This window comes from Notolepis coatsorum (assembly GCF_963971535.1).
Source record: "Notolepis coatsorum genome assembly, chromosome: 15".
In the NCBI taxonomy this organism is placed as follows: domain Eukaryota; kingdom Metazoa; phylum Chordata; class Actinopteri; order Aulopiformes; family Paralepididae; genus Notolepis; species Notolepis coatsorum.
In genome coordinates this window covers 3,920,875-3,948,198 of record NC_140179.1, presented here as the reverse complement: position 1 = coordinate 3,948,198, position 27,324 = coordinate 3,920,875, and the positions used below count along the sequence as shown (strand labels likewise).

Sequence of the window (27,324 nt, the reverse complement as noted above, 5' to 3'; positions counted from 1 at the left end):
TTTGAAATATTGACATCAAAGACGAGTTACGGCGTCTTCGGCAGAATGAGCATGGCTAGGAATGATGTCTAAACTCGTCCACAGCGATCATAGTGTTAAGGAATTCCAGGGCTTGACTTTAAAAAATGTATTATCATCAAGCACTTTAACACGTTGGGTGCCGTTAACGTAGATCTACGTTTCTGTCGCCCAACCGCTGAGTGCCGGAAACGTAGGTCTACGTTTTTCTCACGGTATTTCTTTTAATCGCTATTGCCATTCATAATTCAGCGGGGCACCTTGTGCATACTGTGTGTCTGAGCTGGCAGACGGTCTTATACCGCCCTCTAACGCCTTCTGCCATTATTGCACTCCATTAGGAACGGGGTTGTTTCTTTTCTCTACCAAGCGTGGGGGCGGGTCCTAAACACTCGCTTGTAGGGATGGTTTGGACAACTGACCCCGCCCGCCCGTTATTGTGCAATGCCCAACAACGTCGGAGACAGGATCGCTGTGGATAACTGGAATGGCGATCAGACAATTGGATTATTTCTTTTGCATTACATCAGATACAAGGTAAGAACACTATATATAAATTTTATCGTTGATCTGATCTGAGGGGGGGGGGGGGGGGGGCGCCGGTCTAAACCACATTGCATGCTTGCACGAGGAAAGATAATAATGATGATCTAGGGTTGATTTCAGGAAGATTAGATAAGACGAAAAATGACAATGTGTTTATGGAATTACACAAAAACGATGTGTTCGCGTCTTTTTCCTGGAATGACTCAGAAGCACCCAAACTATATTCTAGTGTTGTCACGATACTGGAATTCCGAACTTCGATACGATACCTTGAAAAGTATCGATATTCGATACCATTTCAATACCACGGGGGAAAAAGGTTCAATCTTAAAATATATTAAAAAATAAATAAAAAAAATATTAATTTTGCTTTTGTTGCTGGTTGATTCTCCTCAGCTTCTCTCTGGTACTATAAGAGAAGATAAATATAACACTTTTAAAACCCTTTGCTTATCTTTAGATCACACATTTAAAAATAACTGTTCATCTCACTTCAATCATTTTTATTGCAGAACATGGTATTTTCTCAAGCAGACAGATGTAAACACTGTAATCTGTGTTGCATGTACCTGACAAACTGAACGGTTTGTATTACAGTCATATTCCGACTTAACTGCATGCACGTGTGTGTGTGTGTGTGTGTGTGTGTGTGTGGACTACTGTACTATTACAGGTATTGAAATGAACAATGCAACTTCCTTATACAAAAAAATTATATATATTAAATATCGATATTTCGGGAAATGAGTATTGAAACCGTTTTAAATATTCAGAATCGATATGTATAGATTTTTCGATATTTTTGACAACACTATTCATATTCAAAACGGTATAAAACGGAAATGTACGGATGAAAAAATAATCAGTTTTTTGCACGTTGACTGGAAGCAACTCACTGACACTCTACGGCGTTATTAGACCCATAGTGTTAACACATCGAGTGCCAGCCAGGAGAAATCTCGTGATTTCATGCCATGCGTTGAGTGCCAGGGACGAGAAATCTTGTTATTTAAATCGTTATTGCTTTTATTAGCGATATCCATAAATTTTTCATCAATCTAGCCTCACGTTGTCTATGAGCTCGAACAGGGAAAATACCGACCCCTATCGTCTCCCGGATGGTAATGCACCCATTGGATTGGACTCAATGGAAATGCATGGGGGGGGGGAAACCCGGAATCCACATTTTACTTCTCAGGCATGTAACCGGAGACTATTGGATTCATTGTGGACACTCAGAGCAGCGTGGATTATCTGTTTCGAGTACCTAACGTTGGATCAATAAAAGTGATAGATATTTGTTATGGCGATCAGGAATTGGAATAATCTTTTTGCAGAACATCTGATGTGAGGTAAGGAATCTGTTACCAGTCTTGGGGTAATCAGATGTATTTTTCACAATGTGTCCCCTATGTGTGTGTGTGTGTGTGTGTGTGTGTGTGTGTGTGTGTGTGTGTGTGTGTGTGTGTGTGTGTGGCGTTAGCACCAGGCAGGGCATAGATAATAATAGATTTTTCAGCCCGCTTCTCTAGCGTGCATAAGTACACATATACTATCGATAATCTAGCATTTATTTGAAAACGATTCATAAATCAGCCTGAAAATGACAGCGTGTTGTGTGTATTCCAGTAAAGAGCTATCATCATGGAAGCTTTTTTTTCTCGTAATTTCCAAATTGATGATACCTAAGTAGTAGAGGGGATTGTTTCTTCTACCAGAGTACAGACAAAGTCAAGCACCGTTTTTACACTGCATCTTCATATCTCACATGGCTTAACAGAATATTGCCAGTTATTACCGCTGGAAACATAAATATAGACAAACCACAAAACCAGAGAGTGAATATGCTTTGTGTTAAGATAACTCTGTATCCCGATTAATGTAAGAATATCCAAGATATCATATGTAGGTACTGGTAGGGATTTAAAGATCCCCTCCATTCAAAAACATGTTTTTTTTTTATTATAGTGAACTCCTCTAGGAGGCATGGCTTTGACTATACAGATTGTTATTTATGCAGAACTGTCACCAGAGCACCTTTTTAACATTCTTCCCCTGGAGAGGGAGAGTTTCTCTGTACTTCCCTGAAATCTGAGTGGCATGTGTGATGTCACAAATAGATCAAACCCATCATGGTTCAATATGTGGCAACTCGACACATTTAGCTTCAGCATACACAGAAAGCGGAGTAGGTATTGACATGTCTCAAAAGAATATAGGCTGCCAACTTGGAATTCCTGCTAAATATCAATGGGTACTTGTATCCTTGCATTTTTCATTGGGTGGTAATGTACTACTAAGCCATATTCTGTAGTTTATTGAATAATTTGGTGGAAAAAACATTGTTATACAAATTATTATTCAATATAGACGTTCTTTAAGGGTTTAAAATATATGTGGAAGGGAACCCAGCTATAGATCACATTAGGGAATTTAGGAAGTGGACCCAGGAACAGTTTAACTTGAATGTTGCTTGCCATAGACGTACTTATAAAATGTATACCAAATAAATAAATAAATGAATAGATATACTGTACTCAAGTACATTATATAATACTTGTGTACACCAGCAGGCTGCCTTTAGTAAACACTGTTATTTACTTGTTACATTAATTAAATCATCAATGTCCAGTCACATTATTCAGCCCACGGCCCACCACTCATGTTACATTTGGGCCCTTAGCTACAAACAAGCACCACTCAGAGAGATGCCTATACCTGCATGAGCGGGCAAAGCCTACAGTACCCACCTGGGTAATGTCAGCTATATACCCTGGGTAATGTCAGCTATATACACTGAGTAACATAGGTATATACACTGTGTTCTGAAGGTCCAGATTAATAATTAGAATTAGTTCAACAAAAAGGTAGATTAGGCTATCACCTAAAGTCCACGTTTATTATTTTCTATACCATATATATATATATTGTTTTATTTGTATAAGATATATATTTACTATGGATGTCCGATATTATCGGCCGATATTGGCATTAAAATGTGATATCGGAAAATATCGGTATCGGTTTTCAAAAAAAATATTATTTCTATAACCTTTATTTAAACAGGTAAGAACAAGTAAGAACAAATTCTGATTTTATTTATTGTCAAAAGTGTGCATAATGTTGTGTTAATTCCACAACAAGAGATATGTAATGTTAATTACCTGAAATTATTCCGTTTTTGGGGGGGGGGAACCCTGCATATATCGGTATCGGTTGATATCGGTATCGGAAATTAAGAGTTGGACAATATCGGTCTAGGTAAAAAAGCCAATATCGAGCATCCCTGATATTTACTGTTGACCCGATAGTGTTTTGTTTTATTGTTCGTCCGTATATGCTCCTTGTATCGCGCGCTGTATACGGCGTGAGCGCACCCACGTATTGGGACGGAGAAAATATACCGTTAGTTTGTATACAGTGCGAGCCACTCATAGGTATATACACTGGGTAACATCAGCTATATACACTGAGTAACATAGGTATATACACTGGGTAACGTCCGCTATATACACTGGGTATCATCAGCTATATACACTGAGTAACATAGGTATATACACTGGGTAACGTCCGCTATATACACTGGGTAACATCAGCTATATACACTGAGTAGCATAGGTATATACACTGGACCAGCCATCTCGTTTGGCCAAATTAGATTAGATTCAAATAGTCATTATACAGCAGTACAACAACAAAATATTTGGCATCCAACCACAGTGCAAATGTAACAGTAAAGTGCAATAGCAATATACAATGTACAAGTGATTAAACTGTATATCGAATAGTAATTTTGTGAGTTTTACCCATGCCTAATCAATACCCCTCGAGGCAATCAGAATCCAGTATTCACCCAGGATGATTAAACCAGTGTTTTTTTTGCTGATGCTTTCAACAACAAGTGCGCTGAGGGGGGTTGATAATACCAAGTACATCTAGCTGCCAATGCCAGGTAAGCCTTCCTCACAGTAGAAATGATTACTCAACAGTAACACACCTTCTCCATGTAATTGCTGTTTTGCCACCGTGCATGTGTGTGCGTGTGCGCGCGCGCGCGTGTGTGTGTGTGTGCGTGCGTGTGTGCGCTTCAGGACTCTGGAGTTCTTGTGGGAACTCATGATTTTGCTGAGCGAGAGCTCAGACTGTTTATACTTATGGAGTGAATCTGGGAACTTATGTTAACTTGGGAACTCAAACAAAGCTAGAAAACGTATGGGTCACTTTATAGCTAGTATGCCATTGCCAACATGTGCCATCATCCCCATCTAAAGAAGTTCTTAATGGACTAATAACCATAGTTTTCTAGAGGGGATGTATTATGGAACATGGGTTTTGCCTAGTCTTTGTATGGATTTGGCAGTTTGAAATGTTATTTCAGACTGTTTGGCCAGGGTTTGAAGTCTTCAGATTAACAAGCCTAAACAAGCTGTTCAGAATTATTGCTCGGGGTAGAGACAAGGAATAAATTTGCTTTAACTAGAAAGTCAGCAGGCAGCATGCCAGACACACAGACCGCTCTCCTTATAGTTATTAGCATTAGCATGCTAACCATAACGCTAACAAATACAGACAAAACACACAAACACACCGACTACTCTCCAATTATAGTTATTAGTAGGGATGCACCAATCCGTCTTTTTCAGACTGGTATAAGAATCGTCAGAATCGTCAACCCGGCAACTAGTTTCTTTATTAGTTGTCATACAGAAATACTTTCATATGTTTTTTTCTGTTTTGCTCCTGAGAGTGTGCTAGATAAAAAATAGATAAAGTATAAAATAGAAAGTCAAAAGTATGTGAACAAGTGTAAACAAAAGTGTTCAATATACATATATACAATACAGAGTAGAAACAATGTGTACCGGTAACTGAGTTACAATACAATATACAGTACAATGCAGAAATGGGATGAGGTACAATTTAGGGTAAGGTGCAATGAGGTATGAGTTGTAGTGCAAATCTCTTTACAAATATAAACTACTGCCAAGGGGAAAGCAAGGGTGGGTTGAGTTTGGACCTGGTTGCCTGTGGGGGCACAGGAGGGGGGGGGGGGGGGGGCCTACCTATCGTGTCGGCTTTGCTGAAGCGTCTGGTGACCAGGTTGTCCATGTCGCCGTCGTCGCACAGACGCAGCTCCGTCAGGTACACCTCCACCTTGCAGTGCTTCACAAACATACCCTGCTCCACCACCTGCGACACGGGGAGAGAAACAAGCGTTTGTTGGAACAGATTGAATCATGAGGGGGGGGGAATACGTTCTCAAAATATTACGCAAAGGATAGTAGGATACTGCGCGACGAGCTGTACATCGACATGTTTTGACGGACAAGGTGGAGGCGGAGAACCAAGCGGTTTGAGTCGTAAAAAAATGTGAATCCCTACCCACCTTCAAAACCGCTCTCAAAGAGCACCTATGGGAGGCTGCTATTCGAAACTGGCCCCCGTAAAAATGTCCGAACTCCCCCTCCCACACCCTCCTAATGTACATTTCCCTCCCCCTCGTATGTATATATTTACTGTTAGGATCTCTGTTTAACAGTACTGTATATTTGCATATCTTGTATGTCACAAATGTAACCGTACTGTATATCTGTATGTCATAAATGTCATGATTAGATTAGATTATTAGATTAGATTTTTATATCTGTATGTTGTATACGTCATAAATGTCATTATGAATTGAAAATGGGGGACCCTGATGTAAACAAGAAAAAAGTCTTTCTCTGGTCTGCATCCCCTTAACAGTTGTGTGTATTGAGTTGTACTGTACCCATTCTGCAATCTGTTAATTCAAGTTTTCAATCAATCAACTGCACTTCCAACCAAAATCCTTCATATGACAATAAACACAAGTGGATTACCAGGCTCAGTGCTGTTGTAGCAAAGATATTCAATGATTGCTTTTGTTCAGGGTGGCGATAAAGTACAACATGACTTGCAACTTGAACAGTTGAGTGACAACACAGCATATTGTGACATTAGACAGCTGGATATCTAACCATACTGTGGGATCATATTCACTATTTGCAAACCTTAAGCAACACTAGTGACCATGATGCCTGCTAGCATAACATTAGGTTGGAGAACTTGAGAACTGTTAGGACAGTCTGACTCTTAATTACTAAACAGTGTGCTATTACTATATATACCATGTATACTATAATTATTATTATTATTATTATTGATAGACTATACTGCCATTCCACTATAATTATTATGTTCTACTCTATTATGAATTTCCCCACGGGGATTAATAAAGGAACACTTGACCTGTGTAGTCAGCACATTAAATTATAATGTGTAGTGGGGCAGCTTAGTTCACATTTTCAACAGAATTGTGCATTTTGTGATAAAAGCACCTAATTTGTTACATGTAGCTTAATCTATTTAGAAGAAATCTGGCTATTGGGCCACTGCAAATTCAGCCCCTAGTGGTCATGGCAGGCATCAACGTTATTAGATAGCTTTTAGGGGGGCTGTGGCACCCCTACATTTCATATCAGAAAAGACAGAGGAGAATGCTACCTTTCTAATGTTATTGTTCTAGTCCAAATAGAAACAGAGATATGCCATTTTACATATCGGATGTCACCAATGCATGTTGAAAAAAAAAGATCCCAGTGCATTTTGAGACATTCACATTTCAAAACAATATTCACGTGATAAAAGTACCACATTTGGTATGTATACAGTATATTGTAAATATATTGGGAGAAAAACTGCATTGGGCCACTCAAAATGTGCCCATTGTACTAATCACCACCAGATGCTGCTGTACTGCCGCTACAAGACAAGCAACGTGACAGAGCATTTGGCAGGTAGGTAAAGAGAATAGAGAATGAAATCAAATGTGTCAGCTTAGAAATATTTTCAGGTAGATTACTCAGGCAAAACCCTAGCTACCATTCAAGCAAGCTAGCTGTTAGTTAGCTAGCATGATTTTTTTTTTCGTAGCCGTAGTTTGCGAAGACGCTCTCTGCTTGGCTAGCCCGCGTACAGCGAAGACCCTCTCTGATTGGTTTAGCTCCGAAGGGCTCTTCCGCCTTGTATATATATATTCTCTGCTTCGAAGTGGTTATGCTTTGGCCCTCTTTCGAAGTGGGTTATGCTTAGAGTTTATCTTTAGAGCAGGGCGATGGACCACCAGCCCTGATTCCAAACTCTAAGCATAACCCACTTCGAAAGAGGGCCAAAGCATAACCACTTCGAAGCAGAGAATAATGTACAAGGCGGACATTTCTATCCCAGAGCCCTTCGGAGCTAAACCAATCAGAGAGGGTCTTCGCTGTACGCAGGCGTCTTCGAAAACTGCGGCTACGGAAAAAGAATCACCCAGCTAGCTAGGCACTATTCTAGTAAGCTAGCTAGCTACCTTTACATAGCTACCTTGCTACTGTTCTAGTGAGTTAGCTAGCTACACACTATCTTCAAAATCTGTAACATTAGTGCTATCCCCTTTTGGGGCTAATGAGATGAGATTGACAATGAAAGGAAATTAAATAGAAATGGAAAATTAAATGAATCAATTATTTTCCTGCAATAAAAGTGTCAATTGTCTGAGTGACTCTTCTCGTTTTATGTTTGTTATCATTGCAGGATGTGATCTGATGAGCTGTGAAGAGATGATGCAACACAACTATTAGTAGTGATGGTAGTTACAGTAAACAGCCTAATATCCCGAGTACTGCTGTCTTTAGGTCGTCATGTCGAAGAGCTTCACATTGGTAGACCCTGCACTTCTATTACCATCCAGGTCTGGAGTGGACATGCAGTCGAGACTGACTGGAAGATGTGTGTAATTTGCTAAGAGGACACAGCAGAACCTTGCAGACTTAAGAACCGCTGACCGGCCCCTTACATCCGCAATATAGAAACACGCAGATCATTCAAACACACTTTCAAAACATGGTTAAGAAATAACTACACATGTGAACACAACAGCCCTGCAGAACTCTAAGCCCATATGCTTGCCTGTACCTAATATGTAGAATTATTGTTTGTACATTGTCTGTACATGTCTCGGATGTAAATATTTTGACCTGTTTTTAACCTGTTCTTAATTACCTGTATGCCATATATGTTCTGCTTTCTTTTTAGCTGCTTTTTAACACCAGGCCCAGGGACAAAAGTTGAAAATTAGCTTTGGCTAACACTGTCTCACACATTTACTTTATGTTCATTAATGTGTGCGGTCCCTGTTCAAATAAAGTTTCAACGGGAAAAAAAAGAAAGACTAAAAACTGCTGACAGGCCTCTTGCAGACTAAGAACTGCTGACAGCCCCCTTGCAGACTAAGAACTGCTGACAAATTAATTAAATTTCTTGAGACTAAAGTACCGAAAAAAGGTACCGTTGGGTACCGGTATCGATTCACAGGTACCGGTACCGGTATCGGTTCAAATGTGAAAGGTACCCATCCCTACCAGACATGCAAGCTCAAGTACAACAACACAAAATGACAAAGGGCAGAAAAGCGGATATGCAAGACAGAAGAGGAGAGTCATGATAGTCCAGCTACAGGCAAACGTACAAGGTTACACTGCCATCGACAGAGCACTGACCGAGTTGGTCAAAGAGTTGCTGGCAATGATGACTTTCATGAAGTAGCAACTTTTCAAATTGACAAAATAGTCTGGGCCTGTGCAACATGAAGACTCCATGCTACTAAGGCAACTCAGCGCTGGGTACATGGTGGCCTTGGAAGCCAAGTATCACACCAGATGTTTAGTAGGGCTGTACAACCGTGCTAGGAAAGCCAAGGTTGAAAGACTTCCTGACACTAGCCATAAACGGGACGCATCAATACTAAGCGTTGCCTTTGCCGAACTGGTCCGACCTGTATATTGAAAAAACAAGACTTGATGAGGGGACGGCTACAGTTCTCAGGCTGGATGACCTTGCTCAACTCTACCAGTCCAGAATGGAACAGCTAGGGTTGGAGCCATACTGGACAGAACCACCCGAGGCTTCCCACACCTGCCATGAACTGGTATCATGCGGGTGCAAGAATGGCTGTGTGAAGCACTGCAAGTGCAAAAAAGCTGTGCTTGAATGCACCGCCCTGTGTGCCTGTGGAGTGTTAAAGGAAAACTCCAACATTTGGGGAAATTTGCTTATTTGGCATCTACCCTGGAGTTAGACAAGAAGATACATACCCTTTTTCTTCTCTGTGCATGCAGTAGGAGTAGGAAGACACGCACTGTTAGCCTAGCTTAGCGTCAGTCACTGGAAGTAGGTTCCTCCATTAGCCTAGTTCCAAACGTCTTCCTACTCCTACTGCATGCACAGAGAAGAAAAAGGGTATGTATCTTCTTGTCTAACTCCATGATGCATGATAATAAAAAAAAAAAAAAAAAAAAAAAAAAATCTTTTTTACTTTTTTCTTTTAATGTCAACGTTCACACGCACAATTGAGCCAAAAGTCACTCAATTAATGACAGATTTCATTGATAAATCGAGGGAAAACTTTGCAAGTCAATTTGATGAATTTGACATGCCCAGAGAATTGATGCATTTTGTGAGCAACCCATTTGCCAATGTAGCTGCTATTTCCACAAAAGGACAAGAGTTCCTTGCATCACTTCACATTGATGAAGGTCTCCTGCAACTTGAAATAATTGACATGCTCTGAAGCAGGCACTTGAGAATGAATCCACCACAACATTTTGGATAAAGTGTATTCATGTCAACACATTCCCCAAAATAAAAATGCTGGCAATATCTGTGCTAACAATGTTTGGCTCAACATACACCTGTGAATCCAGTTTCTCTCACATGAATGCCATTAAAACAAGCAACCGTGCCTCCTTGACAAATGAGCATTTGCATCACTGTTTGCGGGTAGCCCTCACTTCCTATGAACCCTCTTTCTCTGCCATTGCCCAGTCAAAGAAGTGCAATCTCTCTCATTAGATGCGTGTATGTAGGCTAGGCCTGTCTGCCCCCCACCCCCCTGATGTTTGAGAGTTAAGAGTGGACAATAAGTGCTAATAAGATGCTGTGATTGGCTGTTGTTGCACAGAAATGAAGCACTTTTTCATAAGCTCAGCTGCACTATAAATGTGTTTTTTTGTTCAAGTGTTGATGTTAGAATGTTCAGATGCACATCATGCACTTGTTTGTTTTTTTATTTTATTTTTATATTGAAATGTTTAAGAGGAGATGTTGCAGTTGTTGCACAGTCATAAATGGAGCACTTTTTGCAGGAGATGTTGCAGATGTGGCACATAAATGAAGCACTTTTTTTGAAAAGTATACTACTTTTGCAATGTAGTTAAATAAAAGTTGTGAAAATGTGGTTGCGTGTTGTGTCAGTCCGTGGCAGTCCGGCCCCTGGCCCCTTGGGTTTCTGACAATGTGGCCCCCTGAACAATTTAGTTGAATAGCCCTGGTGTATACTATGAACATTTTCAAAACATTTACTGGGAGCTTATTCAACATGCATTGGTGACATTCGATATGTAAAATGGCATATCTCTGGTTCTATTCGGACTAGAATAATTATATTGGTATCTCTGGAAAGGTAACATTCTCCTCTGTCTTTTTCATAATGGCTGATGTGAAATGTAGGGGGGGGTCACATCACAGCCCCCCTAAAACCGATCTAATAACGTTGATGCGTTATGGAGACTAGGGGGGGGGGGCTACATAGTACCAAGTTTGACGCTTTTATCACAAAGTGCAAAATGTTCATACTTTAGACAGGTTTATACCAGTCTAAGGTATGCGATAACAGGTTTATACCAGTCTAAGGTATGAGATAACAGGTTTATACCAGTCTAAGGTATGAGATAACAGGTTTATACCAGTCTAAGGTGTGCGATAACAGGTTTATACCAGTCTAAGGTATGAGATAACAGGTTTATACCAGTCTAAGGTATGAGATAACAGGTTTATACCAGTCTAAGGTATGAGATAACAGGTTTATACCAGTCTAAGGTATGAGATAACAGGTTTATACCAGTCTAAGGTATGAGATAACAGGTTTTATACCAGTCTAAACTAAAGTATGAGATAACAGGTATATACCAGTCTAAAGTATGAGGACATGCAGCACATCAGCAGGGCTCTACGGTGCAGGTATTTCACTTGCATTTGCCCCTAAAAATAGATGTGTGCGAACCGGAAAAATTATTTACGAGTACAGCGTGTGAGTAAAGAAGATTACAACCCCCTCCGCTCAAGTGCCAGGACCTGTTGCCCAGAGACCCAACATCACATCACTGGTTATATGGTTGTGTCAGCAAAGCATGTGAGCAGAGACTTTTTGTTTACTTGTGTTGGACCATGTGGGAGAAATGTCCCCGGATCAATCAATGTATCCCACATCCTATATTGATTATACAATGAATATACCAACTCTTATCAGATGAGAGAAAGTGTGAATTGTGGTACAACTGTATTTCCCCCGCCACCCCAAGTTGTAATTACCCCCTTCCTGACAAGACAGCCCATTGTCCCCCAATATCCAAGTTCTGTCTAAACCCGTCTAACCTTCAACCTATTTTGGTGTATTAAACTGATGTTTTTCAAGTCTACCCGACTGTCTACATTGATTGATCCGGGAACATTTCTCCCACAACCATGTCTGCAGCAGTACACACTTCAACCCCAGACACCCCTATTAACCATTTCACTGCCACACTACTAAATGGTTTACTTTAACCCTTTCACTGGTTAACTGTCTGTAGTGTGATAGTAAAGGGTTAACCTTCTGTAGTGTGGCAGTGAAAGGGGTAAAGAAAGAAAACTCCTTTCACTTTAGCCATGAAGGGGAGGATGAGCTCAGAAAGAGTGGATGAATGTCACTGAGCAGTGATTTAAGGTCGTCTCACTCCTTAGGGAATAGATGCATTATCACAAGCAATTTCCATTAATTTAATAAGCCTCCCCTTTGATATATTCCTGTCATAATGCATCAGAAATGGATGACATATACTCATGGTTCACAATTTACTGACTATAGCCTAAATCTACCATTTACATTACATTTAATTTACATTTTGTCATTTAGCTGACGCTTTTATCCAAAGCGACTTACAAGTTTTGTACAACAAGACAGCAGGAAGGGTACAACTCTATCAACTGAGCAACAATGTTCATCAAAGTGTTGAGTGCTACAGTGTAGGTTAGTATATTAGGACAGTAAGGTTAGTTATGGGCAATTCCATGCAAATGTCAACCTCACCATGAAAAAATTTAAACAACATGATCATAACAAAACCAATTTCAAATGTATCATCAAGCCCAATGTCTATATTTTGAAGTACAAAATAGATTTGATCATAATATTTATGAGAATGCATGTTTTTTCACACTACAGGAAGAGACACAATGATGTAAAATTTTATTTTTCGATTAATCTAATTGTATGACTTTCTGAATGGCCAGAATAACCTCACCTTTGGTCATGAAGGGCTGTTATTATGTGAATCAATTATGTACTTTGTGTCTTTCCATTGGCAGGTGAAGCATGCTGTTATAATGCCCCTTTATGGGACAGCGAATGTAACATCCATAACGTTTTCCAGGAAAAGTTGTCATAAAACATGCATCTGGAATGCAATGTCAACCAAACTTCCTAAGCAAAGCTAACTTTTATAAAGATGACATATTAGCAACAATTAGTCATTCTGGTCTTATTTTTTGTATTCTTTACAAGTGTTATGGATGTTACCGTTATGGATGTTACATTGCAAGTGACGGATGTTACATTGCGAATGTGTGTTGTTAAGTCCGATTATGACCCCTTTGTTTGAAGTATAATTTACACATTTTAGTTACACTTGAGATAAAGATGAGCCTGCAATAAGAAATGTTTTGACCTTTTGGATTTTGAGATAGGTGACAAAATACACAGCGTTATGGATGTTACGGAAATTGACAAGCTTTTCGGACTCACTGAACACATGATAAACTCTGTGAATATCTTTTTCAAAGAATAACATGTTTACTATCACTTTGTAGGGAAGGGTTTGAAGTACCCAAAAAGCACATTCAGGAAAACCTGGCATTTCCTCAAGGAATGAATCACAAAAAAGTGCCGTTATGGATGTTACATTTTTGCGTTATGGATGTTACACGTCGGAAATAGACAAAAAACACTATATTTTGTTGTGTTGTTAAGTCCGATTATGACCCCTTTGTTTGATTTAAATCAGAAGTATTTTATGACTCCTTGTTTGATTAAAATCCAACATATTTCCAGAAAACTTTTTCACACATTGTTGGTCTAGGCAGAGCAGTGGCCACGTTAGCCTACTGCTGCTGTCGGCCATCTCCCCCTTGCGTCTGCTCAGCCTACATGTGTATTTGTTATTGTTTTGCTGAGTATCGTAACAAGAAACCCACCCCAAAAAACACAGAAACCCCAAATGAAACCAAACCGAAAGTAAATTAGTATTATTCCAGGGACGACATTTCAAGACAGGCCCCAGGAATGAAGGATGCAGTGACCATAAGAGAAGGAGTCAAGCAGAGGGTTCAGAAACGCCACATGTCCATGTCCCTTATGGAGGCTTACCGCTGCACTTCCAACCAAAGAGGACAAGTCCTGGGTCAGTTTTGATCAGATTCGTGAACACCTCAATCCTCACACGGATAACAGAGGGAGATACCATTTCTCTGAACCAGTCCAGGCAGAGTGAATTGGACTTGATTTTTTATGGTGAGGTTGACATTTTCATGGAATTGCTCCAAAACTCATTTTCTGATTTAACAGATATTAATATTACTGTTCTCTGTATAGAAAACACTTTTTTTATGTTAATCAAATAAAGAGCTATTTTCCAAAAACTTTGTAATTTATTTTCAGAAGTGATTGATATTTTGAAACTATTTAAGACAAAAAAAAATAAGATTTTTATTTTTTGTGTGTGATTTGTGATGTCACAGTATGATGTCATAATAGAACATTGTAGAACATTTGTGATGTCACAGTATGATGTCATAATCGAACATTCTAGAACATTTGTGTTCTATATATATATATATATTCAACAATTCTCTCAGCATTTCCTGGCATTTTTTCAGACTACAACATGAATCCAGACTGGTTTGACCCTCAAAATGGTCCACCGAAGTCAAACACATGTGGGTAAAGCCCTATTTTTGATAGTGTTTTTTGTCTATTTCAGACTGGTTAGATTTTTCTTTTTAAATTTCATTTCAGATAATGATTGAAGAAGTGCATCTTTAGTCGACAGCAAAAGATTGGACGGGTTTCGGCTGTCCTAACTGTGGTGGGAAGTTCGTTCCACCATTGTGGGGCAAGGACCGAGAATAGGTGACTTCTCTTTGATGACCCTCCCGGAGCTCGGATAGGAGTATACCAAGGTACCAAGAATGAAAGGTAAGATAGTTTTGGTTCTTGATATTTAATTTTCTCCCACACCGAAAATTCAATAAGCAGAACCGGAATCCATCAAATCCAATGATACCCAACCTACTGAAAAACAGTATCAGTATGATAAGCTATCCCTATAAGTCAACATTAAACATGCAGACGTTGCTAAAAATGAAGTCCACTAGTTTTTATTTGGAGCGTAAAAGAGATGAGGAGAAAGAGGAATCCTGTTTCAATGTTTTAAAAAGCTTTGTCAATATGTTTAGAGTTTAGACCCATGCCTAATGTCGATTAGGGGTTAGGGATAGGGCTGGGTGATATGGCCTCTAAATGATATCACAATATTTTTTGGCTATGTTACGATACACGATGTACATCACGATATTTTGACATTTCCTCTAAAGCCCTTAAAAATGCTTGATTTAGCCCTTTTTAAAGATTTATTTTTTGGCGTTTTATCGCTTTATTTCTACTGGGCAGTCCAGTAGAGAGAGACAGGATGAATGGGAGACAGAGTGGGGGGAAGACATTCGGCAAATAACGACGGGTTCCGGAGTCGAACCTGGGTCGGCCGTGCCGCGACTGAGCGCGCTATGTGGTTCGCCACTGGGGGGCGCCCCCGATTTAACCCTTTGAAGCAGTCACGCCAACATGACGATTAAAATAGTCCCTGCATTTGCATGTTCTTGGTATTGCATCTGATTCTAGGGCCATCTATGGATCTCAGGGAATGTATTCCCAGTGTCAGAAATACTGTGTCTGTTACTAGGGTTGAGTAAATAGTAATGAACCAAATGAGAATATCAATACAAAACATTTGTATCTTTGACTGTGAATAACACCATGCTCAAATTGACCAGACCTGACACTGACCTGGCTGAGAGAATTGCTGAATATACTGTATAGAAATGTTCTAGAAGATTCGGTCATGACATCACCACAAATGTTCTAGAATGTTCGATGTTCTAGAATGGTCGGCTATGACATCACCACAAATGTTCTAGAATGTTCGTCTATGACATCATCACAAATGTTCTAGAATGTTCGACCATGACATCATACGGTGACATCAAGAATGTTCTATTATGACAATTATATAATACAATAACTTAAATATAGCTTTGGCTCCTACAAGTACTGAATTCTGCCATCCGGACACATGCAATTTGAAATATGATTATAGAATATAGAATATCAGGCATAAAATGGTTGTGTTTATTTTAATTTATGTATATATATACTGAATGAGTAACACATTGACCATAACTAAATGATAATGATGGACATCTTTGGCATCTTTTTATTATTGTCTATTTAAAACTGAATCAAACCATAAACAAGGTGGCCTGTTGGGATGTTAGATCCTAATGTGAAAAACAGATTTTATATGTCTCATATGTGCTCATTTTATGCCTGTCTTTTTTCTGTTGTGAAGCACTCTGAGCTGCAGTTTCTGTATGAAAGGTGCTCTACAAATAAAGTTTATTATAAAGTTTATTATTATACCTGAAAAAAATCTAAGCAAATTAATCAATGGAAGATGATTCAACAGAAGGTTTTGTAGATACAGTACTATGACTGGTTACAATTACTTACTCGTGAGTAGTACGACAATTACTTACTCGTGAGTAGTACGTTCGTTGATAAAGAAAAATTATGTCCACAGCCACTCCAGTGTAAAACAAAGATATCCAAATGGTGGTCCAAAGATGCACACTGACCTGGCTGAGAGAATTGCTAAATATACTGTATAGAAATGTTCTAGAAGGTTCGGTCATGACATGAATGAATGAATGAATGAAAACTTTATTAACAGATTGCAGAATGGGTACAGTGCAGTACAGCTCAATACATACAATTGTTAAGGGGATGCAGACCAGAGAAAGACTTTCGTCTTGTTTCCACCAGGGTCCCCCATTTCCAATTCATCGTAACATATATGACATACATGACATACAGATAGACAGTACTGCTACATCTATACATTTATGACATACCAGATTTGCAATTACAGTACTGTATTTGTGATACAAAAAGAGTCCAGAAAGAAAAGAGTATATACATTAGGCGTAGAAACTGTACATTGGATTGGGTAGGTGGGGGTGGGACTGTACATTGGAGGTGGTTGGGGGGGGGGGGGGGGGGGGTAGGAGTGGGGGGGGGGGGGGGGGTGTTGGCGGGGGTTGTGTTCGGACATTTACAGGGGCCAGTTTCGAGTTGCAGTCTCCCTTAGGTGTTTTTTGAGAGTGTTTTTGAAAGTGGGTAGTGATTCACATTCCTTTACAGCTTTGGGTAGGGCGTTCCACATTGATGTGGCATAATTGCGAAACGTGTTTAGTCCCTTGTTTGAGCCGAATCTGGGTTTAACATGATTTGTGGAGCTCCCTCTGGTGTTGTGATCGTGGTATTCACTGACCTTTGGGAAGTATTTAGTCATGTACATGGGTACCTTGGTCGTGTAGTGTATCTTGTAGACCAGGCCCATTGCAAGTTGCTGTACTCTGTCGTCTACTCTAAGCCATCCTAGGTTGTCAAAGTGGGCAGGGGTGAGGTGGGTTCTAGGAGTAAGGTCAAGCAGTAGTCTGACCAGTTTGTTTTGAGATGTTTGTAATTTTGTTTTTAGCGCCTTTGAGGTGCTTTGGTACCATGAGGTGCAAGCATAGTCGTAGTACCCTTGAATGAGTGCTCCTGCTAGAGTCTTCAGGGTATTCTTGTTTACCAGTGAGGAGATCCGGTACAAGAAACGAGTTCGTTGGTTGACTTTTTTTATTACATTGGATGCCATTTTGTCACAGGAAAGATTTGCCTCTAGGATGGAACCCAGGTAGGTAATATCTTCTTTCCTTGTGACAATATTGTCACCCACTGTAACTGAGAAGCCGTCGGTCTTGCTGAGTTTGTTATTTGAACCGAAGAGAATGGACTCTGTTTTGCCCATGTGTAATGATAGTTTGTTATCAGCGAGCCATATGCAGATTTTGCTTAGTTCTGAGCTGAGGGTTTTTTCAACCTGTAATTTGTTCTTGTCAGAGACCAGCAGGGCTGAGTCGTCCGCAAACAGGAACAAGTTGCAGTCACAAGCTGACGACATGTCATTTGCATAAATTAGGAACAGTAGCGGACCTAGTATGCTTCCTTGTGGAACACCACAGTTTACTGTGAGGGGGGGGGATAGGGTACCGTTTACCTCCACCATCTGCTCTCTCCCCTCCAGGTAGGATTGCATCCAGCTCACTGATAGACTATCAAACATCACCACAAATGTTCTAGAATGTTCGATGTTCTAGAATGTTCGGCTATGACATCACCACAAATGTTCTAGAATGTTCGATGTTCTAGAATGTTTGGCTATGACATCACCACAAATGTTCTAGAATGTTCGATGTTCTAGAATGTTTGGCTATGACATCACCACAAATGTTCTAGAATGTTCGATGTTCTAGAATGTTTGGCTATGACATCACCACAAATGTTCTAGAATGTTCGATGTTCTAGAATGTTCGGCTATGACATCATCACAAATGTTATAGAATGTTCGACCATGACATCATACGGTGACATCACAAATGTTCTAGAATGTTCTATTATGACATTATAATACAATAACCTAAAATAGCTTTGGCTCCTACAAGTACTGAATTCTGCCATCCGGACACATGCAATTTGAAATACGATTATAGAATATAGAATATCAGGCATAAAATGGTTATGAGATTAAAATGTGATTAATTAGATTAATTAATTACAAATCCTGTAATTAATTCGATAAATTTTTTTAATCGCCCGACAGCACTAATATATATATTTACTTTTTAATTGCATGAGTCAACATTATGAAGTATTCTCTTATGCCGCTTTTCCACGTTCTGCACAGTACCTACTCTGCTCGGTAGTACCCCCCCATAGATATATATAAAGACGGTACCCCCCCCCCCCGTCAGTGTAGCTGGGGCGCCGTGACGTCATCTTCAACGCGACAGAGGGTTTCGACGCTAGCTATCAAGCTACTGTATTAATCCAGTGCCTTATTAGCTCAATTACGCTAGCTGCAATGCTAACCGTTCGAACGCGAGGCTACAACCAGTTCATCCACATCGGCGCCTCCATATTCCATTGACGTTTCTGAATAAAACATGTAGGGCTAACGTTTAAACTCGCGAAGCTCTCTCCACTTCTCTCACACTCTCGTATCCCCGGCTGTCTCCTCAAAACAAACCTGTGGCGCCGCCTCTCCGTCTCTGGGTGTGTGTGTGTGTGTGCGCGCGCGTGGGCGTGCGTGTAAGTTGGGGCGAGTGTGTGCATTTTTTTTTCCTTGAGGGGGAGAGACGGAGAGAGTCAAGGCAAGCGCTGCGCCAAAGTAAGTCATCTCAACCGCGGCGGCTTATAAACTGATGTGAGGGATTGTGAGAAACATCACGATGTCCGCGATACGTTTAAAAAGTGTATCGTTTATGAACTGTACCCGATATTTATTTAATATCGTCATATCGCCCACCCCTAGTTAGGGATGGGCATTTTTTTTTAAATCCAGATCGATTGATCGCATGCTATACTCGAGTGATCATGTATTACTCGTAAAGGGAAATATTTTATTTTATTTTTATTACAATTTTTTTTGAATACCGGTATATATATATATATTTTTTTTTACTTAATTTTGATCATTCACGTATATGTTTAAGGAAACCAACAAACAGTTATAATCTTACACATACATGTGAAACAAATGTAAAAAATATATATTTATAAAAAATATATATATATTAAATTATTAATAATTTAAGATAAGATTTTTCTCATAGCTGCGAGCATAGCTGCGATCACGCCCATCCCTAGTAGGTGTGGAAATGTCTCGATTCTAAGATGCATCGCGATGCGGACGATTCTGCATTGATGCCGTGACAGAATATAATTGATTATTAACACTTTGGTTGCCTTGGGTTAAATTCATGATATACCATAGGTTGCCGGCTCTATTTGTCTATGGAGAAGTACCCCTTCTTTGCATGGCTATAACTTTTTAAATTCTATGGCTACATTGCCATTATTAGGGCCCATTCAAAGTCCTATATGTATTGTTCATTGTGTAGCAACGTTAAACTTTTTCATTCACATATTCATAGTAAAGTATGGTCTAATGCAGGGGTCAGCAACCTTTTTGACATGGAGTGCCTGTTTGAAATATAGTTGTAACTAGTGTGCCTCAACAATATTCCATGCATCGTAATTTTTTTTCTCATAATCAGGTCTTTTTAATGATAATTTTTACATTATTACATCATTATTGTTATTGTTATTATTAACAATATTATTATGATGGTTGTACAGTATCAACCCTAAATCTGAGTTGGGGGGGGGGAATGCAATGCAGACAAACAACTGCATACAGTGCGACCATTTCACTCACATTTGCGCATTCATTTTTGGACACATCACACACCATCGGTGTGTGTACTGTACGTGGGCTGTCATAGCTCCACCTACAGGCCTAATGGAGAACACCAGGAGAACACCAGGATGTGAATGGAGGGTGAATGTGAGGTATATCGTGTAAATAAGTTTTGATTGATCGCAAGACTACACTGTAAAAAAATAAATAATAATAAGTTACCAGAACTAAAAAATATTGAGTTCAGTTACTGTGCATTCAGTTTTCAATCCATAATAAGTTAACAGAAAAATAAGTACACAACCACATTATTTCAACCTAATAAAACTATGTTTATTGTCATTGTTTTAAGAACACAAGTTGACTTGGTAATACTCACATTTTGAGTAAAAAAAAATGGCTTTTAACATGTGCAATGTTCAATGAAATAGACAAATAAATAATACAATTTGTTGATTAATCCCACTGGTCACAATGGTGACCGTAATAATGTTTGTTATAAGGCTCTGCAAATGTTACTGAATGATGTAGCAATGTATTTCCAGCTAAATTGAAACAATAAACAAATAAAGGGTCTCAATTAAATATGTGGTAGTAAAAAGAACATGTGGGAGGATTTCAACAAGATAAATGCGACAACAGTGCAAAATATTTCACTATAATATTTCAAAGCAAAAAAAAATATATATATATTCTTTTTTTATTTAAATTTTTTTATGCTGCCCCCTGTGCCTATGAAAATGCCCCTGCGTGCCTATGCAGGCACGCGTGCCTAGGGTTGCCTACCCCTGGTCTAATGTATAAGTATGTTTTCATCTCTTTCTGCAGCTTTCTCCAGAACGTGATCTATAGCCCCAAATGCATTATATTTAGGGATGTCCGATATTATCGGCCGACCGATATTATCGGCCGATATCGGCAGTAAAATGTGATATCGGAAAATATCGGTATCGGTTTAAAAAAAAAGAAAAACAATAACAATTTTTGTTATATATATATCCAGTGAAATTATTAGTTACCTGAAATTATTCATTTTTGGGGGGGGGGGGGGGAAACCCTGCATATATCGGTATCGGTTGATATCGGTTGATATCGGTATCGGAAATTAAGAGTTGGACAATATCGGAATATCGGTATCGGTAAAAAAGCCAATATCGAGCATCCCTAATTATATTGATGATGCAATACAGTTTTATGGCAATCAGCGCGATATAAAAAATTCCAACTAGACGTACTTCTAGAAGTTACTACACGTCATCTGATGTTGACCGGATGGGCTAGGGGGCGTTTATAATTCCGTGGGCAGCGTTATACCAATCATCTAATGTGGGTCAAATGTTGATAATAGCAGTTAGTATCGAAGACGGTAACGTTACACGCTAAAACTCACCCCAGTCTCCGCGCACCGTTGGGCGATCATCGTAGAGTAGAAATCGTATCATTATGGGATGTAGATTTACCCGGTCCATCTCCAGCTTGTATAATGGTATATACGTCCAAATCATGTTGTTTATCGAGTTATTGGCAATCGATCACTGTGTATTGTGACGAGCTAGAATGCCGGGACCTATAGCGAGTGCCCGGAAGTAATACGGACGTCCAGCACAACCTCTATGCCACTTCCTGTTTAAGCGATTGCGCCGATCGGCCACCAGATGGCGCTCCTGAACCGCCAAAGAGCTCAGTGGGTCCTCCTGGTGGATCTCAGGCCAGCGGAGGGGACATATGAATCCGATCGCAGATTTTTGAAATATTGATATAAGGACGCTGTACAGCGTCCTCCGGCAACTTGAGCATGGCCGGCAATGACGTCTAAACACGTTTCCTGGCAGCCAAAGTGTTAAAATTAAATTAAAAAAATTACAATTAAATTTTTTTACTTGCTAGCTTTTATGTTCTTTTACAATGTAGCGCTTTTGGGATTATTATATTATTTATTTTTTTATCCACTTTTTCTCCCATTTTCTATAGTTTTCTCCCATCCCAATTTCGTATCATCCAATTCAACCCTCCCCTGTCACGAACGCTGTTTCTTGCCTCCCACAAGCCGGCTGCAATGTGGACTAAGTCATACATAGCACAAGTCCCCTCCGGTACTCGAGGTAACAGCAGTCGCATCTTTTTCACCTGCGCAGCTCGATCTCTCAGTGGCGAGGAGCAGGGGTGCAGACGTAATATGGGCAAAGGCCAAACGCCCGCACGCGCATACATGTTCCCTCGGTTGCGCACAGAACAGATGATATCCTTCCAGTCGAGAGATCAAGCAACCCCCCACCACACCTACAGGGCTTGTATTTGGTTGTCGGTATCCTATTATTATGCAAAGTCCAGGTGATAAGTGCCGGCGGCCGGGGTATACGGCGCAACGAGTCATTTTTGTGTCGTCGCGCCGGCACTTATCACCCAGACTTTGCATAATAATAGGATGCGCGCACTTCGGCCTCAGTGACGAAGCCCAAACGTCGTTTGACCGCGTAAGCCCAGCACTGCACCCCTGGCGAGGAGTAACGCGTGGGAGGCTCACGCTGCCCCCGACACTTCCTGATTCTACTGCACAGGCGCACCAACCGACCTGTAGGAGTCGCTGTCCACAACGCCCGATCCCCACCCATCAGTTTCCCACCCTCTAATACGGCCAATGTGTATTAGTACGGACGACCAGCTAAACTGAAAGCAAATGTGGAGCGCTGGGCTCGAACTGACGAGCCCAGCGTCTCCAGCATTTCGTGGCGAGCGCCTTGCCCACTACGCCACGTAGCCGCCCGGGATTATTATATTATTAAAGCTAGTGCTCTGGTCATGCATCCACTCAACTCATAGAAAATACAGCATCAGGCTATTCTAAAAGTATTGATATTTGATACTAATACTAATACGAATAAAAAAAAATAGTATTGAACCGTTTTTAACAGCTGGGTATCGAGATACCTTTCTAGTATCTGTATCATGCAACACTAGTAAAGACATTTATTTTGACATTCTGATTTAATAACTTTCTAAATAAAAGTTAATTTATCTGACTGCGTATATTAATTGATGAAAAAAAGTAGCCATGTGCAGTAATATAGATTATAGAATTGAGGATGTAATATATTATTGAGATGCATCGTAGAATCGAATCGAATCGTGGACAGCTGAATCGTAATCGAATCGTGAGGCCAGTGAAGATTCACAGCTCTAATGTCGATACTAGGGTCTTCACCTCCTTTAGTCCTCCACTGGTTTTTACGCCATAAGAGCTCTGGTCAATCAGGTCCATAAATATTTGGACATTGAGACAAGTCTGTCTCTACACCACCACAATGGACTTGAAATGAAACAAGATGTGCTTTAAGTGCAGACTTCCAGCTTTAATTTGAGGTTATTTACATGCAAATCAGGTTAACAGTGTAGGAATTACGTGTGTGCGCGTGTGCGCGTGTGCGTGTGTGTGTGTGCGCCTCTACCAAAAGTAATTGAATAAACTAACAATCATAAATCAAATTTTATGTCACTTTTAATACGCTGGGTTTCGTACCTGGTGATGCTCTGCCAGAATTTTTAATTAACTTTGATCTGCTCCTTGTAAATGAAATAATGAGGGAACAACACACCTGGCTATGGAACAGCTTAGCAGACAATTGTCCAATTACGTTTGGTCACTTGAAAAGGAGGAGGCACATATAGAAATGGTTGTAATTCCTACAACGTTCACCCGATTTGGATGTAAATACCCTAAGATTAAAGCACTTAAAGCACATCTTGATTGTTTCATTTAAAATCCATTGTAGTGGTACAGTATACAGAGCCAAAATGAGGAAAATCCAAATATTTTTGGACCGACTGTATCTGCCTTTTAGATGTTTTGTACTCAGAGTTAGTAATCAGCAATGCAAATGGTCGCACTCCTAACAAAAGTAAACACGTAAAAATATCTTCTCGTGTTGCCGATCCATTCTGTGCCTCCTGCAATAGTATCTGTAGAATATTCTACCTATATCACACGCTTCCTTTCTGCAGATGAAGATGTGCTGGGTTGCCACACAAACACACACACAGGTCCCTTGAGGGAGTGGGTGGGGAGGAGGGTCAAAGCGAGGCGCTTAATTTAGCAGCGACGCACGGAGACAGCTGAGGGGTCCCGTCCTATTTATTACACCACAGCAAGCCCCCACCACCACCACCACCACCACACTCTGTCCGACTACTGTCGGAACTTCCTCCCCGTCTGGCCACAACAACCGTATGGCTCAGAAGAATCAGCCCAACAACAGCCCTGTGTGGCCACAACAACCGTATGGCTCTGCTCAGAATCAGCCCAACAGCCCTGTGTGGCCACAACACCCGTATGGCTCAGAAGAATCAGCCCAACAGCCCTGTGTGGCCACAACACCCGTATGGCTCAGAAGAATCAGCCCAACACCCACCCTCTCCTCTCACACAATGTGTTTCTGAGAATGAAACAAAGTCAGACTGCAAAATGCTGACAAGTTCTCCAAGTGCTACCACGCTAGAACCGCTCACCAACACCGCCCGCCCGCCCGCCCGCCCCCACACACACACACACCCCCTCCCACACTGCTTATCTCTCACTCTCTCTCACCCCCCTCTCTTAAAACCACTGACACTCCTTCTCCCTCGCTCTCTCCGTTTTGACCTCAGCCGGCATTCCTCCCACATCAGAAGACAAGGACACCGGGTATCACTCCGCCAGCGTTGGCAGTCATGCGGCGAGAGAAGACGACCAGGGACGGGACGCGGTGGCAGCGTTGAACCCCCCCCACCCCCCGCAACAAGCGTTCCTTTTAAATCCTTCGACATCATCGCTCCGGTCGAGCGTCCAGGATGACACACCACACAAAAGTCACAAGAAGAGAGTTTAAAAAGACAAGTAAAAAATGAATGAAGTCAACCTCCTGCATGTTGTGTCTTGCAGATTGCTCCATGTAGCGTTTCGGTCATCCAGAATGCTGGCTGAAAATAGAACCTCTAGGGCCACCCGATACCCCCCACGACATACATGGCAAAAAGGGGAGGGTCGATGGAGGTGGTGAGGGAGAGAGAGAGAGAGACCCACTGCAGCAGCCATGATGCCATGACTGGCGAGATTTTGAAAGTGCAGGAGCCATGTCTGGCCTTTGCGGAAGTGCAGTAGGGCCTTGTGTAGAAATAGCCTACATGACAAGCTAGTAGCACACACACACACACATGGAAACACACAATCAACCTGCTCATCAGGGGTTTGGTCGCAATTGCCTCCTCAAGAAACTCCATATCAGTATACACAGTACATTTCAGAAGCGGGGCACACTTTGGAAACCTATTCTATTCTACAAATAAATAAACGCTACGATCCTCTCCCGGGGGCTGGTCTGGGTTTTTAGAAGGAGGCCATTCCTCCCCTGTCTCTCTCTACTGGACTCCCCAGTAGAAATAAAGCGATAAAACGCCAAAAAAAAAAAAAAAAAAAAAAAAAAAAAGGCTGCAAGTTGAAAAAGAAGAGACTCTCAACATGTGATCCTGTAGACGTTGATCTGGAGGGGCTGCAGATGCAGAGAAACCTCTCCCATATCATCCACTGCCAGTGTCGTGGGAGGAGCATTATTGATCCAGTAACTCAAGTCCCATTAACCCTTTCACTGCCACGCTCCATCATTAGCATCGCCGTCGGTTGTGCGATAGTAAAGGGCTAACCTTCTGTCGTGTGGCAATGAAAGGGCTAACCTTCTGTCGTGTGGCAGTGAAAGGGTTAACCGGCTGTCGTGTGGCAGTGAAAGGGTTTAACAGTCCTGAAGCCTCAAACCTCAACATCCTTGCCAGCCAATATTCCCCCCCGCCTTACTAACGACTACAAGTCAGGCTGCACCCTGTAGTCGGTAGCAGCTAATAACTATAACCGTGGCTCAGGGAACCTTCCCCATTGGTTTGCCGGCGTTCCACTACCAACTAACAATTGAACCCTATTGGCCCCCCCATCACTCACACGGTGTCGCAACTCGCAACGCATTCTCTGTCCAATCGAAATCCATTTACATTATGTATATACTAATGTCGGGAGGCCTTACCTTGCGTGAGATTGGCTCCTGACTGTCTGTCAGCGCGTACCAGCTGACCAGCTTATTCCAGCCATCGGTCGGAACCAGTATGTAGTCGAGCTCATCGATGAGGTGCTCCTTGATGGCCAGCACATCCCCATCTGGAGAGCGCAACGTTGACCATGACGATGGGAGTCAGTGTGCGTTTGCGTTTGTGTGAAAGAGGGAGAGAAAGAAAGAGAGAGCGTTTAGTGGGATAGACAGGCATGCTAAATAACCAGCAATCCTCAAATGACTCAATACACGGACAAAAACAGGGCAATTCTATTACTTATCGTTTCCTCTCAATTCTGTCGAATGACTTCTGAAGAACAATTCAGGGGTCCCGATATGATTATGGAGGCAAAGCGTTTGACTGAATATAAAATGACACTAGCGGTGCCAGGGTTAGGGGTTCAATTCGCCCCCAGGGGCCGGTCACATTGAAAAAATATTGTGCACCCACATTACTCTAAGGCTCTTTGTGTAAAAGAGCTTTAACATGTCTCTCCTCTCCAGATAACATGGATGATGAATAACAACAAAGTAGGTCTTCCATTCCTCTGAGCAGGCCCGAGTTGTTCCACGGAGCCGAGGTACACATGAACAACAACATTCCCCTGAGCAGGCCCGAGTTGTTCCACGGAGCCGAGGTACACATGAATAACAACATTCCCCTGAGCAGGCCCGAGTTGTTCCACGGAGCCGAGGTACACATAAATAACAACATTCCCCTGAGCAGGCCCGAGTTGTTCCACGGAGCCGAGGTACACATGAATAACAACATTCCCCTGAGCAGGCCCGAGTTGTTCAATGTTCCACGGAGCCGAGGTACACATGAATAACAACATTCCTCTGAGCAGGCCCGAGTTGTTCCACGGAGCCGAGGTACACATGATTAACAACATTCCTCTGAGCAGGCCCGAGTTGTTCCACGGAGCCGAGGTAAACATGAATAACAACATTCCTCTGAG

At 41.1% G+C, this 27,324-nt stretch overlaps 1 protein-coding gene across 1 annotated transcript in view; it reads right to left on the bottom strand.

The window, feature by feature from the left end:
- Nucleotides 1–27,324, bottom strand: part of usp15 (ubiquitin specific peptidase 15) — a gene marked incomplete at its 5' end in the record, with an annotated part of 74,246 nt that overhangs the window by 44,813 nt on the left and 2,109 nt on the right. Inside the window, 2 exons of the mRNA XM_084330032.1 lie at nt 5,628–5,754; nt 26,342–26,472. Of these exons, the coding sequence (XP_084186158.1) occupies nt 5,628–5,754; nt 26,342–26,472 (258 nt within the window). The remainder of the gene's footprint in view (nt 1–5,627; nt 5,755–26,341; nt 26,473–27,324) is intronic.